Source organism: Bidens hawaiensis, unplaced genomic scaffold, assembly GCF_021521415.1.
Source record: "Bidens hawaiensis isolate Kalapana, Puna unplaced genomic scaffold, B.hawaiensis_p1.1 tig00024421_1, whole genome shotgun sequence".
NCBI lineage: Eukaryota > Viridiplantae > Streptophyta > Magnoliopsida > Asterales > Asteraceae > Bidens > Bidens hawaiensis.
The window spans coordinates 319,678-339,136 of NW_027493846.1; the positions used below are offsets into that span (position 1 = coordinate 319,678).

Consider the following 19,459-nt stretch of genomic DNA (forward strand, 5'->3'; position numbering starts at 1 on the left):
TAATAGGATAGTATGGAAAAAGACACTTGAAGCACCAAACGAAGTAAAATGATGAGTAAAATGATTATAAGTCAACAACATACTAATAAATTCCATCTGTGTTTGTTATTTTGTTTCTCATTAAGCATAGATGGAATTTATTAGTATGTAGTTGACTTGTAATCATTTTACTTCGTTTGGTGCTTCAAGTGTCTTGTTTGAATATAATAGTGTGCTATCATGTGACATTGCAGTCAATCGATGTTTGAATTTGCATATATGTATCCACCAAATCCAGGGTCGGGAAAAACACAAAAGATATAACTATCATGTGTAGATTAAAAACAAAGATTAACAAGAAGAAGCAAAACAGGTAAGGGTTATAAAAATGACATACATGACAGTAAAGTTTTATGAATATCATGTTTATTAAATGAAAGTGACATTAAAGGGTGACATGTGTTTCATGGTAACATGTAATAGCCTAATAAATTAACGTGATGTAAACCACTGACAGGAGGCAACAGATGCAAATCAAATAGCTGGTGAGATAATCGTATGTACAAACACCGCTCCCATATGTCCGCGAAACCAACTCACTGGGTAGAAACGGGTTAAGGGGTTGATGTCATCCGGGAATTCATAAAGCTTCCTTGCTCCGCTCATAACAAACCACCTTCCAGTTGTCATGTAGTGTGTAATGTTTACCCATACTGATAAGGGTATTGGAGGGATTGGTGGACATGAGATTTTTTGGACCCAGTGTTCCCCTTCTAGTAACCAGAGTTGCAGTGTCATGTCTTGCATGCCAGTTGCAAGAAGCATATGAAGGGAATTATGGACGGTTGACAAAATCGCTTGGAAAATTCCTGATGGTGGTACTGAAGGGAAGGGTATCTCGATCACCTGCTCCGTTATCGTATCAAACCCAATAACCACATTTCTACCAACAACCCAGCACTCGCAAACCGTGAAGTACAAGTTGTTGCCACATACAGTTCCAGGTGACCAATAGTAATCACACTTTGCGTATTCGTTATCGCATTGGAAGTGTAAGTTTCTCCAACTTCCGGAATGCCTAGAGTAAATTTGGGCTGAAAGGACGCCGAATTGTCGTTTTAGATGCAGTACCTTGTAGTCGTTAGACGGGACACTGTAAAAGCCAACCGCATCTGTAATGTCTTCATACAACCCTTGGCCATCAGTGTTGGCTAAGCATTTGTATGCAGCAGTCGTCGGGTTCCAAAGAACCAACTCTTTGGTGTCACGTAAACAAACACATAGCAAACCATCCAAATGCCCTAGCATAGCTACATTTGTAAAACCGTGTTCGAATGGGTATGGTATGATAGTCTGTAGCACATACTCTGCAGTTTCAAAGTCCATTATGTAAATTGCGCAGTCAGAATCACGAGCTAACAATGTTTGTTGATTATCTGGAAGCGACGAACGGGAGCAGTGCGCCATTTCAAACTCCGGCGTTGATAGTAGAGCATGCCATTGCTTGCACACACTCTTACAGGTAGCAACATCTTTTGCCGAGAGGCAAGACAGTATGCAAAATACAATCAGCTCAGTTGTTGGTCTGGCATGGTCAGATGGGTCCCTATAACTGTGCACATAGAGATATCACTTATGAAGAACAAAAGGGGAACAAGCATGGGATATAACAGTGGTTGGTGTGTTGGTGAAAGAAAGTATGAAGGGAGCAATGAAAACCTAAGAAAAATAAAACTAATAATCCACCAATTAAACCCAATTTAAAAATGAAATGTGTAACATTATAACTGGTTAACTAAAAAACAATCAAATCGTATGCTGAGTTGTGCCGAGTTGAGGCTAGCGTTATTTCAAGTCAACACCATACGTGCAATTTAACCGAATACTTAAAAAGAAATTGGAGAAAATGAAAACGTACCTGCTTTTGTGAGATACTGGGGGGGGCGTCACTGTTTGGGGTGGAACCTGACTGCAAACACTTGCCATACTTATAGGAGAGGTGTGGCAATGAGTCCTTATGTCAATTCATTTTTGCCTTTGAATAGCATTCAATTGCTTATTAATAGGTTGTTCATAACTGAAAATTGATTTAATGGAGCTTGATTGCACAATGATGTAGGAAGGTAATATTCAATTGTTCGGTTTACAGTCCTTGTAACAGCCGGCTTGATTGGAGCCTTCAATTCAGCAATTGTCACAAAAACCTGTACCTAAAAAAACAAAAATACATGCCAACATGATATAACAATATAACATCAGTTTTTTTATATTGTTAGTTGTATTTAGTTATAATTAGGGTTTTAGCCCATATAGTTGACTAAAGCCCATGGGCCTTTTATGGGTTGATAGCTAGGGTTTATTTGTGTATAAATAGATGTAGTTGTTTATTTATTTCTCACACCTTCAAGTAATAAACATTACTTTCACTACAACCATCTTCTTTACATGGTATCAGAGCTACGGCTCTCGATCCAAACCCTAGTCGCGATCTGACCCGAACCCGAGTCTGACCGGCCGTCACCAGCAGCCTTCGGATCTGAAACAAGCCCCTGCCTTGTTGTTCTGTCCTGTCACGAAATCTTTTTTTTTTTTTTCGACCGTGAAAGTACTGTTCACCGACGAGCACTGTTCACGTTGGAATCACTGTTCACGCTGGAATCACTGTTCATCGGAATACTGTTCACGCGCGGAATCACTGTTCACCCAGAGTACTGTTCATCGCCGGAAATCACTGTTCACGCGGAAATCACTGTTCACGCCGGAAATCACTGTTCACGCCGGAAGTCACTGTTCACTGCCGGAAGTCACTGTTCGTTTGCCAGAATTTCTTTTCACTGCCGGAAAGTTACTGTTCGCTGCCGGAATTACTGTTCGCTGCCGGGATTAACTGTTCACGACGATTAACTGTTTCCGCCGGAATCTGTTCCCGCCCTCCACCCGCACTTGTTACTGTTCACAGTCAATTTTCAGTTTCGTGTATCACTATGGGCGAAAATACATACATGTATACATTTACTAAAGAGGAGCATGATCTTATTCAACGGTTTCTTACCTCCCAGTTGCCTCATCCTCAAACCAGCTCGGCACATTCAGGTAAACCTTCTAGCCTTGACTTATCATGGGTGATTGATTCTGGAGCCACACATCACATGACTGGGAATCGGGGTATTTTTTCTAGTCTTCAAAATGTTTCCCATGCACCGGTACGTCTTGCCGATGGATCTTCATGTCCCGTTCTCGGCATAGGATCCATCAGTAACTCGGAAAACCTAAAACTGTCTTATATCCTATTTGTTCCTAAATTTCCTACCAGTCTTTGTTCAGTGAGTCAGATTACCAAACAAAACAACTGTTCTGTGACCTTTTACCCAACTCACCGCGTTTTTCATGAACTAGGAACAAACCGGGTAATTGATACTGGTTTTGAATCAGGAGGTCTCTATCGTATATCCCCGTTTTCGCATCTTGTAGCAAACTTATGTGATTCCGCTGTCAGGGAGGCTCACTGTCGGTTAGGTCATCCCTCTACAGCGGTTCTGAGGCAAATGCGACCAGATTTACCACTTTCGTCTTTTAATTTTCATTGTGAGTCGTGTCAACTTGGTAAACATACCAGGCGTCCCTATCCCCCTAGGGTGCCCAATCGAGTCAGTTCTTGTTTTGAACTGTTGCATTCTGATGTATGGGGTCCTTGCCCTATCAAATCTACGTTGGGTTTTGAATATTTTATTAACTTTATTGATGACTATTCTCGCACTACTTGGGTTTATTTGTTGAAATCTCGTAGTGAGGTATTTTCCATATTTCGAGAATTTAATGCTTATGTTCAAAACCAATTTAACACCACCATTAAAACTTTTCGATCTGATAATGCTAAAGAATATTTTTCCACCGACTTTTCTTCATACTTAAAAACCAACGGCATTATTCATGAATCATCGTGTGCTTATACATCTCAACAAAATGGTGTGTCCGAACGCAAAAATCGTCACATATTGGATGTTGCTCGCACAATCATGATCCAATCACGTGTTCCTCATCGTTTTTGGGGAGATGCCGTTCTCACTGCAACATATCTGATTAACCGCATGCCCTCAACCGTTCTTCATGGTAAAACACCGTTTTCTGTACTATTTCCCAACGATGATCCATTTCCTCTCGCACCTAAAGTATTTGGTTGCGTCGCCTATGTTCATGACCATAGTCCAAAAACCATCAAACTTGATCCCCGAGCCATTCGTTGTGTCTTTCTTAGTTACTCACGGGTTCAAAAAGGGTATCGATGCTATAGCCCATCACTTCACCGATACTTTACCAGTGCCGATGTCACTTTTCACGAGTCTCCTTACTTTCTCGAGTGTTCCACTCCTATTTCTGACCCGTTTCCCGACCTCGATATACCCACATCTCCCTTCATCCCCACCATTCCTGTGTCAATTCCTTCTACCGATCCAATCTCTACTGATTCTGACCCACCGACAGAATCTCCGCCACTGCTTTTCACATATGCTAGGCGGGGTAGGGGTCAAACATCAGCGACTCTTGATTCACACCCTTGCCACGACCCCGAAATACCCTCCGATACTCCGTCTACATCTGAGCAATCCACACCTCTCACTAATACATCCTTACCCGATCCAACAACCTCTGTTACACCCATTTATGATCCTCATGGTGCCTCACTTCCCGATATACCTATTTCCTTTCGCAAGGAACCCCGGAAATGTACTCGTTACCCAATTCAGGAATATGTTGCCTACACCCACCTATCTCCTGAATCTCATGCGTACACCACTACCCTTGATTCCTACCCGATTCCCAAGAATGTGACGAGCGCTCTCGCTCACCCAGGATGGAGACAGCTATGGAAGATTAAATTGGGGCTCTAAAGTCCAATCATACATGGGATCTTGAAACACTTCCTAAAGGGAAGCGTATTGTTGGTTGTCGTTGGGTGTTTACAGTTAAACTACACCCGGATGGCTCCTTACACCGCTTAAAGGCTCGGTTGGTTGCAAAAGGGTATTCTCAGGCATATGGCATTGATTACGATGAAACATTCTCTCCGGTTGCTAAAATGCCATCTGTCCGTATTTGTATCGCTCTTGCTGCCATTAATCATTGGCCGCTCCATCAGCTTGATGTCAAGAACGCCTTTCTTAATGGTGTTTTTGAGGAGGAGGTATATATGGAGCAGCCCCCAGGGTTCGTTGTTGAGGAGGAGGCCTCGAAAGTTTGCAGACTACGTCGTTCTCTATATGGTCTTAAACAGTCTCCCAGGGCATGGTTTGGTCAATTCTCTAGTGTTATGGGACAGTTTGGGATGACTCGGAGTGCCTACGATCACTCTGTCTTCTTTAGACACCAGAAAGGAAAGAGGATTATCGTAGTTGTTTATGTGGATGACATTATAATCACAGGTGATGACGAGGTCGGGATTATCGAACTCAAGCAGTTTCTTCAGTCTCAGTTTTAGGTCAGCGACTTAGGTCGATTGAGGTATTTCCTTGGCATAGAAGTATCCCGCTCTCCACAAGGAATACTTCTCTCCCAACGAAAGTATGTTTTTGATATGTTAACTGAATGTGGCTTACTGGGTTGTAAACCTGTTGATACCCCAATGCTTCCTACAAAGAAACTCCTCCCAAAGGAAGGAGATCCAATGAAAGATCCTGAGCGATACAGACGGTTGGTTGGTAAACTTAATTATTTAACCGTCACACGACCGGATATCTCCTTTACTGTCAGTGTTCTGAGCCAATTTATGGCTACACCATACACCGGTCACTGGGATGCTGCCATTCGTGTCTTAAGATATCTTAAGACCTCACCTGGCTTGGGTATATTATACTCCGATCAGGGTCATTGTCGTGTAGGTGCCTTCACGGAAGGAGATGGTCGGATATCAGGGTTCTCAAATGCAGATTGGGCAGGTTGTCCGATTTCTCGACGATCTACCACTGGATATTGTGTGTTTGTTGGAGGAAATCTTGTATCATGGAAGAGTAAGAAGCAACACACGGTTTCCCGGTCGAGTGCCGAATCGGAATATAGAGCTATGGCAGATGTAACATCAGAGATGACATGGGTTCGTCGTCTTCTCAGAGAGCTCGGGGTTGTTTCTAATGACTTGTTGAGGTTATACTGTGATAGTCAGTCAGCCATTCACATAGCCAAGAATCAAGTATTTCATGAGAGGACAAAACATATTGAGGTCGACTGTCACCTTATCAGAGATCGAGTAGTAGGCACACAAACTGATCCTCCTTCCATTCAACCAGTTCATGTGAAGACAAATTTTCAGCTAGTAGACATTCTAACTAAACCGCTCCGGAAAGCTCAGATATATTTTATTTGTAACAAGTTGGGCATGATTAACATCTATGCTCCAACTTGAGGAGGAGTGTTGGTTGTATTTAGTTATAATTAGGGTTTTAGCCCATATAGTTGACTAAAGCCCATGGGCCTTTTATGGGTTGATAGCTAGGGTTTATTTGTGTATAAATAGATGTAGTTGTTTATTTATTTCTCACACCTTCAAGTAATAAACATTACTTTCACTACAACCATCTTCTTTACATATATCCACCAAATAGTCAAAGAAATTGCATTTAATTAATTATGAAATTAGTTTATAATGTTAAAGGTTTGAACAATCCAAGCCATCAATGTATTCTATTATTGTGATTTTAGATCATGACGAGCAGGTTTGTTTATTTCCGTTTGCACCCCTAGTTACGACTCTTATTCTTTATAAGCAGTTTATGAAAAAGCTGATAAAAAGGTTGCGACTGTTCATACTAAGTCAGTCGGGATTTTAACGTGAGTTTGGATTATATTAAAAGATGGTCGAGGGTCGCACGAGCTCAAGTGTTGCGACCGTTGATAATAAGTCACCTGGGATTTAATTGACTATGGTCTGACCTGTTTAGTTGCCCCGTTTCTGGTTAAGATGACATAAGTCGGCCCGTTTCGTTTTAATGCAACGTATTGTTGAATTTCGTTTTCCCGTAATCTTACCCGTTCATATGTTGAACCGTTTCATTTTGATACACCATATTTGAAATCGTTTATACATCAGCTAACTATAATTTGGGAAAAAAGCATTCTTTCATAATTAGCTTGCTTATATTCTAAATAAACAGACGGTTAAATTTAAAAGCTAAAAATAACTAAGCAAAAGAAGTATTCATATTAAATAAATATCAGCCAAGTTGATGGGAAGCATCTTTCTGTAAGCTACGTAACCAACAAATGGAATTAAAACAAACGAAGCATGATAGCAATAGTAGGGCCAACATGTTACGAGTTTATTTTTTAAAACGGAAATGCAGAAACAGGTATTTCTCAAGATTGCGTTGAAGATATTTCATTCAGCAGGTACTTAGATTCACCTGCATAATCCACCAAACTGACAATCTTCACAGTAATCCTTTGTCTTCTGTCATTATTGTAGGCACGTAGTGCAACCATGACACGGAAAACGTGTGGGACCCATTTTGCTTTCTTAAGTTGTGTTTGATAGGCACTTCCATCAGGCTAAAAACATTTGAAAGGTGAATTAGAATGCTGGAGGTGGGCATAACATGTGATATCGCGTGATGCAAATTTTTGACACATTTTACAAGGGTTGTTCTATTAAAGTTGTATTTGTAGTTTATTTAAAATAGTATTTATTTTATTGTGTCAGGTGGATTTACCTTTGATTTCATGATATCAAGGTCAGCAGCAGAGCAGCCTATAATGGTTTCTGCCTCGTCAGCAAAAAGAGACATCCAAGCTTCACCACTGGCGTCTGAGAACTTGGCTGACACAACATACCTGGATGTAAACCAATTAAATATGGACGTCATGGCCACGAGTAGTAATCGTCGTAGTTTCACACACCTGAAGTTAGGGTCGGTTTGTGTTTTTCTGCAAATTAAAAATGAGTAAGCAGAACCAACATTGACGGTAAGTTTCTTGTTGCAAGTTTTGCAAGTGCGATAATACATGGCTTGGTCATCCTTGATGAAACTCATACATGCACGTGTAGTGTAATATACAGGCTGCAAGACAAATGTCATTGTTAGGCTAACATAATAAGTCAAAGTTGGTATGATGTTGGATGACATTGTTGTCACTTGTGACACTTTAGGTGATAGGTTGTCGGAAGCTATTACCGTTGATTCACCCAAAGACGGATTGTTGGTTATATACTCAAGTCCCACGCGATCAGAGTACATTGATGGGGCATCATTTGTATGCCCAGGTCTGAAAGTGGACCCAACAGATTCAAAGGTCGCGACACTTCCTTCTGAAGCATACCAGGTTTTTAGTTTCTGTGACTCATGGCTGTTCGGGTTTATCTCGATGATGGTTTTGGTGATTGTCGACAATGTTAAACCTGAGGCAAATAATCAACAACAAATAAGGAAGACGTAACTAAACGTGGTATGCAAGGATGTGCATTTAAGATATACATAGGTTGGTTTTTTGGGTTACCTCCAAAATCAGATACTCTTAACGATTTGATTGCAACAATTGGTGAGGCGTCAAACATGTCAAGTAGTTTGCTACCAATACCGGTGGCAAGGGGCCCCCACAAAGATACAATCATTGACTTCATCCTGAAAGATCAACAAGCGAAACTGACGTACATATTAGAGAAGATATAACTGTTAAAGGAACTAAAGAAAGTGGGGTTACGTGTCATCGGCTATAGTTATGTCACGTTTTGGAACGGATTCGTTATCAGCTTTCCGCCGAATGCTCATTGTTGATGATACATGCTGTACGACACCAATAACATCTGCAGTGGGTCAATTGAAGAATGTAAATTTCAAGTAAAAGAAAATATGAAAACTGAACACTAAAACTTTGATACCAATTAGTTCTTTTTGTTGTACATATGGTCCTAGTTGATCAATTGGGACGAAGCTGAACGTCAGTGTAGGGATAATAATTGGTTCGTTAACTGCCTCCTCCACTTGGGAATTTTCATTCAAGGTCATCTCATAATCATTGTCTACACGATTGTATTGTTTGTTAGCCCTTTTTAAGTATCCGCCCGATATGTAGTAAACTTTGCCCATGTCAAAGAGTTCAAAAAACTTCCTTGCAGCTGCGTTGAACATGATTGCTTGAATTTGAGTACCCTGAAAAGATATTTGTTAGAATATCTGTTTTTGTGCAATCAGTTATAAGGAATATCGAGATAACGGAAACTTACATCGTCATCGGTTAGCTCCACACTAAAAACGCAGCCTTCACCTCTTGTATTGTTGTAGTGACGCATGTGCCCTTTAGACGTGACACGGACTTTAATGGTCCAGTTTCCTTGATACGGGTTCAAGCGAGCGAGGGGGTAAATCTGCCTTGGTACAGACGTATGTGTTGATGTTGACATGCTGTAATAAAGAAATAACAACATAAGTTATGATAAGAGTAAGATGGCATAATGAAAACGCAAAGCCAACAGATTGCACAACAAATTATGTACCAAATAATATATAACTAAAAACCTAGCCAAAACAAAGCAAACAACCAAACACCAAAATTACAAAAGCATTTAAAGATACAGTCAAGTCAGTAGGCCTTTTCTTATATGCATTCTACTGTGACAAAATATAGTCAACGTTGCAGTTCAGTTTCCTTTATTATTTAACTACTGATCTAGTTGACTTTGAAACATACGTTGACTAAATAAAGTCTACTTTGCATTTTCAATCATAAATCTGAATATTGCAAATAGTTGTATATTAACTGTTTGCAAGGGTATTTTCAGGACTATTGTGTAACAAATTAATAGCTACGGGTAAATATTGAAGATCTGAAAGTAAAATGTGCATATTTTTGGCTTCAAGTTTGTTTTGAGAGTTTTAAAAGTTTTAGTGTACTGATCACATATCCAAAAGGGTGTTCATATTTAAAAGGGTATTCAAAATATCGTTGGGGTTATTTTTTTTTAATATTTAATACTTTAGTATCTATTAGCGTCCATTATTATTCATTTGCATCAGTTTAGAAAATTAGCAGACGGACACGAACTAACATGAACAAGCTCGATTCGTTAACGTACGGAACTAAGAAGGTAGCCAAAACAAAGGAAACAACCAAACACCAAAATTACAAAAGCATTTAAAGATACAGTATTGTCAGTATGATTCTACTTTGACTAAATAAAGTCAACGTTGCCCAAATAAGCCACAATTAAACAGAATTTAAAGGTGAGTAGGCTGCAAATACAATAGAGACCAAATCCCAAAAATCAAACTGGTTGTATAGATTACCAAATCAAAGAACCTAAGAAAATTTAACCTAATTATCCACCAATAACCCACAAGGAACCCGAATTTAAAACTGAATTAGGTTAAAACCCAGGTTCAATCAAATGAAGTATCATGGGAATTATTATAATACAAAGGAAGAGATGACATACCTGGGTGTAGAGTCTGGTGATGAGGATTCTGCTCTTCCTGTTTGCCTTATATATTACATTCAATTGATTGAAGAATTGATTGGTTGTTGAATAATAAATTGATTAGGCAGTAACGTATGGAGAGAGAAGGAGAGGAATTAAAAGATACAATTGAAGTGTCCACCGGAGTGATTGAATTGGCTGCCGGAGTTGGAAGGGGCGGCATGGTTGGAAGGAGGAGGAGGAGGAGGGTAGGGTAATTAATATTCAGGGGCGTATTATGAGAGAGAGAGTACTGGAATGCGAAAGCTGGTTATATGTATTATAATGTAATATATATATATATATATATTGTTTAAATTAATTAATATTTTTTAATATTTGACCGTTGTCAAACGGTTATTTATATATAATATTATTATTTTTTAAACCAACCGGCGACTAATATAACCCGCCCCCGTCCCTTTTCGCCCAATTATCCCCCGAGGGTGGTGTTCTAGCCCCTTCGCGCCCACATCTCGCCTGAGCCCACACCCATTACACTCAGCCAGTCAGCCTTAGCGGCTGGGTAACGCCAAAGCCCAAATGTCCTACAACTCAATCAACAATAAAAACTAAAATATTCATCATCATCATTATCGTACTCAGTATATCCCACCAATAGCAATGCTATGGTATGGTCTGAGGAGGGTAAGATGTAGACAGCCTTACCTCTATCCCATAGGGATAGAGAGGCTGCTTCCGGTGAGAACCCCGGCTCGATAGTAGTTTTGCATCAAGCCTTGGACATAAGACACATAGCACTCAATCATCGGGACACCGGCTGATTGGTGCATGTGCCATTGTCTTTCGGCTATCAACGCCACCACATGATGCCTGATTAACCTTCCGCCACTTTTAACGTTATTTTCACGAGATTAGTAAAATAACGTCAAAATTAGTGCAATTTTACTTTTGCCCACCCGAGGGTTCACACATATATACATTATATGCGCGCACTGCAAGCAGGGCGTAATAAAAACTAAAATATTAATATATATAAAAAAGGACCAAAATTGTTATATGATATTCACATGTACCGTTCTCATAAATAACTCCTTATATTTATTTTTCCCAATGATGCATCATGCATATCAGAATTGCATACTATATGATAAGCACATTAACTCTAATAAATTAAATGCTTGTCGTGTACATAAAGCTTAAAAGAGTATACGGAATCAAAAAAATATATCAATAAAAGAATACAACAACTTGGCTAAATGCATCCAGTATATTTGTTATATCCCGTTGATGTGACACATATATGATACATTGTGTTATATGGACTCACAAGACATGCTTACGGACATATATATTGTTTTATACAGACACATACATTATATAGACATATAACAACCTGTATACGGACGTATAGCGTGTTTTGAAAAAAAAAAGATGAAATGAGTAATATGATAAGTGATGCATTTGGTAAAGATGAAGGGGGAATCGGGGATATAGTACATTTATCAAGAAATTCAAAATACAAAAAGCCCATTTCACTTCATAACCATTTACTTATTAATTTTAACTAATGCCAAAATAAAAGTGAAAGTAATAAATAAATTTCATTTTATGGATCACGTTTTATCAAAATCATAATATATAATATAAGCACATGTATATTTCCTCGTAAATAAGTCTTTATTCTTTTTATGATAACCATATGCATGCTATCATTCACATAATGATTCATGTATTAGTTCTATCAAATTAAACACTCACAAGTTACAACGTGAATAACGCTTTAAAATGTGTGTAAATAAGAAGGACAAAAAAAAAACTAAACAGATGATGAGAATTATTTAAAACCAAAACTAGCAAAAAGATTGGCCACATGTTGTATACTTAGAGCTTGACTTTTGGGTTAGCTAAATTAGATCAAGACTTTAGACCTTTGATTTTTAGGGACCCTGTCTAAAATTGAGGTTATGTATTTTATGTATTATGAGTCATTTTAAAAGTGATTTTTTTTAGAATTAGAAACTCACTGATAGTCACAAGTTAAAAAGCATAGTGTAGCTTTAAAGGGGGTGGAGGCGTCCCACCATCGTCGTTTTTTCGTTTCGTAAAGTAAACTTTTTGCGATTTTGTTCAAAAATTTTTATAGGTATGCAACCCGGTCATCACTCAGTAGTTTTGATCACCTCTAAGACTTGGCCCAAGTTTCACCACTGCTAAGAAGGAGGACCTCGCGTCCATTATCACTTCATATACTCGACATCGTACTCCCTGGCGGTTTCGCATAAAAAGAAAAGTAAATTAGGCCTTTATATTTAGTTTTAAGCCAGTCGACCATGAATATACTCGTTATACCCCTATTGTAACATGTAAAATGAAGTATGCACATTTTGTTAAGCAATACGGACGTATAAACAGTCCGTATGTGTATGTATGTATGGACGTATAGTATGGTCCTTTTACCTCTTATCTAACGCGTGCCAAGTAATATAATAAATTGCATGCAAGTAAAGTAAGGAAAGGTGTGAGTAGAGTCCACGCGCTGTCACCGCATCTGAAAAGTATGTGTTTCACTTTCTTTCTTTGTTTCGTCCCGTAGACGGAGCAGACCAGACCAGACCCTTCATTCTCCCAACTGGTATCATATCATATTACTCTCTACAAAACCCTCTCAATCCTCTTATTATTTGACTTCTCTCAACTCCTCGATTCAACCCCAGGTAACCACTCTTACTCATGCTTCACGTTTTGCATGTTTCCATCCTTACAATCAACTCTTTTTTCATCTCAAGAATACTCTTCTTGCTTTTCTCTCTTGTGGGGTTTGGGTTTACATGTTCGGCCCGATAAATTAGATGCGGGTTAACGTGATTGACTCGCATTACGGTTTTCAACCCACCCCACTTCTTGTTACAATCTTGATTTCTTGCGTCTATGTATGTATTGGTTTTAGGGATTTGGGTTTTTCATTTCATGGGGTTTGTGCTTTCTTCGATTCAGATTGATGTTGTGGCCTGCTTTCTTAAACTTAACTTTTTTTTTTTTTGCTTTGTTGTTTCTGTTGTAACATCGGCCCCCTCATACCGTCAAATATTGTCGGTTTTAACAACTTATGCATAGTCAAATTGGGTGTTGTTAAATGAAGTTGCTTTCGGTTGCTTTAGCCTTAGTTTGCCTTAATGTAGTCGTGGCGTGTAAATTCTTTTAGAGGAGTGTGTTGGTTATTTTAAAGTGATTTGTGCTACCTTATTCATGTCTGTATGAGCTTTTATCTGTTATTACTATAGTTTTACCATCATTTTGTGTTATCAATGGTTTTCGGTTATTGGGATGAGCGGATTAGGCAGGATTTGCTAAATTTTCACCTCTCTAGGGACATGGTCGAGTAGGACTTTGTGGGCATGGGATTAGGATTAAGGACCTTTTTTTTAGGGTAGGTGGGTACAAATTTGTGTGTTACCTTTCTGTTGTCGTTGTCATTCTATGATGTTTTATGTGTTATTATTATCCTTTCATACCTTGTTCGGTTACCGGTAGTTCACTAGGGCTATATTGTTGGTAGTTTTCATGTGGATATTGTTTTGGCTATTTAGATTCATGCTAGATATACGTACTCTATGTTTTCGATATACTTTTCATGTTTGGAGTCGGGGTCTCCTTGGAAGCAGTCTCTTTATCCCCTGGGGTAGAGGTATGGTATGGTTTGCTTACATTCCACCCTCCTCAAACCCTATCAATAGCTTTGCTATGCTTGGGATTTTACTGGGTATGGTTGTTGTTGTAATAGTTTCCTATTATTATTTTTGGTGCTTTTAGTACTGTTGGGATGTGTTCATTTAAGAACCAATAATATACTGAGGAACGCAAGGACCGCATAATGTATTTGTACATGTTGCTTTGAATGTGGTAGATAAGGCAGTTGTTTAACGTCCATATTTTCTCTACCATTACCGCCAGCTATCTTTTATGTACTTTGTACAAGTACATTATGCGGTTCTTGTGGTTTCCATTTTCTCAACATAATGCTGGTATTGAAAAAAATGCGTTCCTAGTACTTTTATACTTTTTTGTTTCGTTGTGGTTTTGGTGTCCTAGGCCACATTGTATGTTATTTGGATACTATTCTTTACATATTAAGATAAGGTTTTTCAAGACCATGGTCTCAACGCGAGGAAAGGTTTGCCCTCATCATTCCTCCCCAGACCCCACCACGGAGTGGGATTTTATTGTGTGTGCTTGTTTGTTTATTTGTTTAAATTTCTCACAAAAACCAAACTCATGCTTAGTAAATGTCCATAAACACACATTTATTTGAAAATGTTCTCTTTTAGACTATGACTATTGTGATTTTGTTGCTGATAGTTGAGCTGAGTTTTGTTTCCCTTGATATATTGTGCAGATAATTTCAAAACAATGGATCCAAATGATGATTGTGACATTAGTCCTTCAAAGACTTATGCATCCAGTCTATACGGACCGTTTAGAAACCTTTCTCGTGTTGGTGACGAGTACCAAGCCGAAATCCCACCATTGCTTACAAAATCCGAGTTTCTTGATTACATGAAAACCCCCTTTCTTGAAGAAACAAAGTCAGAAACGCCCATTGATTTCTTGATAGGATTAGATATACCAATTGTTTGGATCAAGCAAGAAAATATGAAAGATAATAAAGATAATGTTGTTGTTCCGGGGCGCGTTTTGGAATCATGGAGTGAGGTGGAGAAGGGTGGTTTCGTCCTTGGGTTGTATACTTTTAGGAAGGATTTTGTTCGATTGAGTAGATTTATGGAGAGTAAAAAGATTGGGGACATATTGGCATATTATTATGGTAGTTTTTATATGTCCAGTGAATATAAAAGATGGTCAAAGCGTAGGGAGCGCAGAGGGAAAAGGTGTATAATGGGACAGAGGATATTTAGTGGTTTGAGGCAACAGGAATTTCTTGCGCGTTTGGTTCCTCATGTGTCTCAAGAATGCCTCAATGATCTTTTGGAGGTATGTTAATCATAACTTATGTTATGATGCTAATTTTATATGTTTCTTGTTTGTTTGAAATTACTTATTAAGTGATTTAGTAAGATGCGTTTGATAAGTATTATATGATTAGTACTGAAAGAGTAGACAAAGTTTTGAAACCACATTGTAAGTGTTTCTGCATAGAATTGCAATGAGGATCTTGATGTTAGACATGTTCTTCTTCTTTTAATTATTAAGATCAAAGTAATATTCTTGTTTTATTAATAATTTATTTATTTATTATTTGTAATTTTATTTGAGTTATAAATATTATTAAAGAAACAATAACAATATTTAAAATCACATGTAACAGATCCAAACCAGTTTTCACTTGTTACTACCCAACACAACCCGCTGAATTTTAACCTCTACAAGCTAATGATATAACCCAACACAAACCGCCGAATTTTAACCTCTACAAGCTAATGATATAAGAATAACATTTATCATATTTTTTTGTAAGGGAATCATATATATATATATATATATTGTTACACGGACACCTAAAAATAAGATGGAAATGAGCAGTTGGATTGTAAATCTTAAGGTGTTTGAATCAACAATATCATCCTAAAATAATGAATGTCTAATTTAAGATGATACTGTAAGATGTCTTGCGTATCGCATTTAAAGCAATATGTGTAAATGGCCAATCGTGCTTCCCTTTAATAGTCATTTTTGTTCTGAGAATCAAGGGTATTACTGATATTTGCTATGCAAATGGGGCATCACTGGTCATTTTCTATCAAGGTTAGGGACAGTATTGGTAAACCGGGACCTACTTTTAGGAAATCTTTCTCTGAAACACACTAACAAAATGTAAAATGTAAGTTGAATTTTGACTTCCTGGACTGTTTTAAAAAAATAAGTTTATAAGTTTTTTTTTCTCTTAGTCACAAATACACATATAAATTGTTTCTCAACTTGTTTTCAGTTTCTTCCTGTTGTTTGTGTTTGTTAGTTATATTAAATCGTTTAATATTATATTATCATCATATGTTGTTTTCTTTGACCTAGCCTACCCATTTTGACTTGACCCAGTCTCACACTACTAAGAGTGCAAATGAGCCGATCCGATCCTGAGTCTTACACTACTTGAGCTCGGCTCGTTAGGCTTTTCTGAAGCACGAGCTTGAGCTTTTTATGATTTCGAGCCTATGTTTTTGGGCTCAAACTTGAATCGTATACAGAAATTGAAGCTTGGGATCGGCTCGAGCTAATTTGTGAAAAAACTTAAAAGGGGCCTAAGCTCAGCTCGAGCTCGTGTGCGATACCTTAAACGAGTCAAAGCTCGGCTCGAGCTCAGGCTGCTCAGCTGTGCAATTTGAAAGTAATACATAGAAGTTCAAAAGAGTTAACTTAAAAATACAACAGGTTCGTTAAGACTCGGCGCCTAAACGATCTTCCCATACAAGACTCAAGCTCGGGACCGGGCTCGATAACTAAACGAGCTTTTTTGATGCTTGGGCTCAGCTTGGGCTCGATAAGGCTTGGCTCGTTTCAAGCATTTTATCGATCCCCTATCGAGTAACCCGCAAGCGACTCAGCTCATTTGCACCCCCCATTCGAGCTTTATATGCATGTGTGTGTGTATCTTGTAAGGGTTGATCTCTTTTATTAATGAAACAATATATCTTATTTTTCTTTTGTAATAATTTGTCAGGTTTCTAGGACATTTGGAGATGCAAAGATATCACTCGAGCAATATGTTACCTCCATAAAAACATTAATTGGGATCCAAAAAATGATCGATGCAGTTGCAATTGGAAGAGGAAAACAAGACTTAACAGGCAATGCCATAGAGCCAACTAAGCAAAACCAGGCAATCCGCATCCGCCCCGAAATCCCAATTGGGCAAGCGTGTTCTTCACTTACTCCACCAGAAATCATTCAATTTCTCACGGGTGATTATCGGTTAAGCAAAGCCCGGTCCAATGACCTATTTTGGGAAGCGGTTTGGCCCATATTGCTTGCAAGAGGGTGGCACTCAGAACAACCAAGCGGGTACAATTATGCTGCAAATGGGAAGACTCCTTTGGTGTTCTTGATGCCAGGTGTCAAAAAGTTTTCAAGAAAACTAGTCAAGGGGGATGATTATTTGGATTGTGTTACTGATGTGTTGAACAAAGTTGCTTCTGACCCTCAACTTCTTGAGTTTGATAATGGTCAAAATGGTCAAAATGAAATGACATTGGAAGATGAGGAGGAAGAAGAAGAAGAAAATGGGTTCGCTGAGAAACCAAAAAGCCATTATCTTCAACCTCGAGCTCCAAGTTTGAATCTTGGTAATGTTGTAGTGAAGCTTACAGTGGTTGATACAAGTTTCCGTGGCAGGAAAGTCTATAGGGTTAAAGAATTGGAAACCAAGAAGTTTGGTTTAAGCTTAACGTCTCGTTCTGACAAATCTCATAGTGAGTTGGTTTCTAGTGATGTTTCAGACTGTGAAAACGTGTTTCTTGAGGATGAAGAAACAAACTTTAACCGTCCAAAGCCTGCCAAGAAACAGAAAATCTCTGATGAAAGCAAGAATCTTGGAAAAGAACATGTGAATGATGTTTCCGCTTGTGAAAACGTGTTTCTCGTGGATCAAGAAACGAGTTCTGGCCGTCGAAAGCATGCCAAGAAACAGAAAACCTATGCGGAAAGCAAGAATCTTGGAAAAAAAACATGTGAATGATGTTTCAGATTGTGAAAACATGTTTCTTGCGAATCAAGAAATGATTTTTAACCGTCATGAGCCTACCAAGAAACACAAAACTGATGAAAACAAGAATTTTGAAAAACAAGATTTGAAGACTGTCAAACTGAGCAGGAAACCGAGCCTAGAAAATTCAGGGAATCATGCAAAACGACGAAGGCGATTAACTGCATGTATACGTGTGGATTCAAAGGCGGGTTCTAGCTTGGATTCTCATGCGGGTTCATCATCTCAAGCTAATATTAATAATCATAAACTGTCATCCAATTTAAGTTTTACATCAAGATGCAGCTCAATCGACACTGTTGATGAACAAAAGCGGCCTCAAAAGATGAATTTAATCGACTTGAATGTGACCCCTGAATTTGGAAACAGTGAGCTTGTGACAGAAGTTAAAGATGAAAGTAACGAGCGGGTCTCACTGAGACAATCTGAGAATCTTGTGGGTCCCACCGAGCAAGAAAATGGTGGTTCAAGGAGGCACAGTACCAGAACCAGACCACCAACTGCTAAAGCATTGGAAGCTATTGCCAATGGGTTCTTGACAGTTACCACCAGGAAGGGGAGTAAAGATAAACAAGAATCAAAAACAAGAAATTACCAAAATACCCCTGAAGTTGCGGTTATAAGCGAGTCTAGCACAGGGGATGCTTCTTCTGCCGTTAAAGGAGATGATGAAAATGGTGAAATTGAGAAATAGTGGGAAAATACATTTGTATATGTTGCAGAGTTGGGTAAAGTTATCAAAATTCGATTTTGATGGCGACCCATCGAATAGAAAGTGCTTGAGAGTATACCCTGTTTCAGATTCGGTTAGACTTGGTTATACTGGTTGACTTTTTTTTTTATATTTGACCTGCTAAGATTTGACTGAAAATTCAAAAAGAGGTTTATATAGGTGAACTTTGTTTTTTTTTTCATAGAATTGTTTATGAGAATTTGACAAATGTATGTGTGAATCTGGAAAATGCATTACATAGTCTTTTGTAGCTTTAGTCATTGATGGCTACAGAGTAGAGATGCATGAAGAGGACTAGGGTTAAACCAGTTCCATAACCAGTCTATACATGGTTAGATTCATCCGGTTCGTACAGGTTGGTTTAGGGCTTGCTTCAAAGATCTGTTGGAACTGATTTCAAGCATGGTCCAAGGATGGGTTCATAATGGTCTTTTGAATAGGGTTGTTATGAGCTAGACCAGCTCGAGCTCGCCTCAAATTTTAAATCGAAAACTTGAGTGTAGCTCAACTTGGTTTGACTCAGTTAGATTCTTAGAATCTAGAAGAAAGAAAAAGTTTTGATATGAATTAGAATGGATAATCATGGAGGTTTAAAAGATTGAATGTCTTTTATCTGGGTCATGTTAAA

At 38.5% G+C, this 19,459-nt stretch overlaps 3 protein-coding genes across 6 annotated transcripts; 1 reads left to right on the forward strand and 2 right to left on the reverse strand.

Moving 5' to 3' along the window:
- Window positions 1–513: 513 nt before the first annotated feature.
- Window positions 514–4,639, reverse strand: LOC143569229 (F-box/kelch-repeat protein At3g23880-like). The gene is made up of 3 exons (XM_077055200.1): window positions 4,511–4,639; window positions 2,089–2,189; window positions 514–1,591 (listed from the first exon to the last, which is right to left on the reverse strand). The coding sequence occupies exons 1-3, from the start codon at window positions 4,637–4,639 to the stop codon at window positions 514–516; spliced, it is 1,308 nt and encodes a 435-aa protein (XP_076911315.1).
- A 2,640-nt stretch (window positions 4,640–7,279) lies between these two features.
- On the reverse strand, window positions 7,280–9,968 carry LOC143569224 (replication protein A 70 kDa DNA-binding subunit B-like). 4 transcript variants are annotated; one of them, XM_077055194.1, is made up of 8 exons: window positions 9,191–9,968; window positions 8,846–9,116; window positions 8,668–8,770; window positions 8,464–8,588; window positions 8,142–8,365; window positions 7,867–8,027; window positions 7,680–7,800; window positions 7,280–7,518 (listed from the first exon to the last, which is right to left on the reverse strand). In XM_077055194.1, exons 1-8 carry the CDS (start codon window positions 9,389–9,391, stop codon window positions 7,327–7,329), a joined length of 1,398 nt encoding a protein of 465 aa, XP_076911309.1. In that variant the 5' UTR covers window positions 9,392–9,968; the 3' UTR covers window positions 7,280–7,326. The 4 variants fall into 4 exon arrangements, with proteins under 4 accessions (XP_076911309.1, XP_076911308.1, XP_076911307.1 ...); XM_077055193.1 differs by having other exon boundaries at window positions 7,680–8,027; XM_077055192.1 differs by having other exon boundaries at window positions 7,867–8,365.
- Window positions 9,969–14,705: 4,737 nt separating this feature from the next.
- On the forward strand, window positions 14,706–18,071 carry LOC143569223 (uncharacterized). Its single transcript, XM_077055190.1, has 2 exons — window positions 14,706–15,373; window positions 17,058–18,071. Exons 1-2 carry the CDS (start codon window positions 14,792–14,794, stop codon window positions 18,069–18,071), a joined length of 1,596 nt encoding a protein of 531 aa, XP_076911305.1. The 5' UTR covers window positions 14,706–14,791.
- The last annotated feature ends 1,388 nt before the right edge of the window (window positions 18,072–19,459 follow it).

What these genes read in the sequence shown, in the direction of transcription:
- LOC143569229 (XM_077055200.1), bottom strand. Translation starts at nt 4,639, where the DNA reads ATGGGTGTAACAGAGGTTGTTGGATCGGGTAAGGATGTATTAGTGAGA. An exon ending in GTGAATCAAGAGTCGCTGAT is followed by an intron (nt 2,190 to 4,510) that starts GTTTGACCCCTA and finishes TTGTTTTTTTAG; the next exon opens with GTACAGGTTTTTGTGACAAT. An exon ending in TATTACCTTCCTACATCATT is followed by an intron (nt 1,592 to 2,088) that starts GTGCAATCAAGC and finishes CTATGTGCACAG; the next exon opens with TTATAGGGACCCATCTGACC.
- LOC143569224 (XM_077055191.1), bottom strand. Translation starts at nt 9,391, where the DNA reads ATGTTGTTATTTCTTTATTACAGCATGTCAACATCAACACATACGTCT. An exon ending in ACAACAAAAAGAACTAATTG is followed by an intron (nt 8,771 to 8,845) that starts GTATCAAAGTTT and finishes GACCCACTGCAG; the next exon opens with ATGTTATTGGTGTCGTACAG. An exon ending in AAGAGTATCTGATTTTGGAG is followed by an intron (nt 8,366 to 8,463) that starts GTAACCCAAAAA and finishes TATTTGCCTCAG; the next exon opens with GTTTAACATTGTCGACAATC.
- LOC143569223 (XM_077055190.1), top strand. Translation starts at nt 14,792, where the DNA reads ATGGATCCAAATGATGATTGTGACATTAGTCCTTCAAAGACTTATGCA. An exon ending in GCCTCAATGATCTTTTGGAG is followed by an intron (nt 15,374 to 17,057) that starts GTATGTTAATCA and finishes ATAATTTGTCAG; the next exon opens with GTTTCTAGGACATTTGGAGA.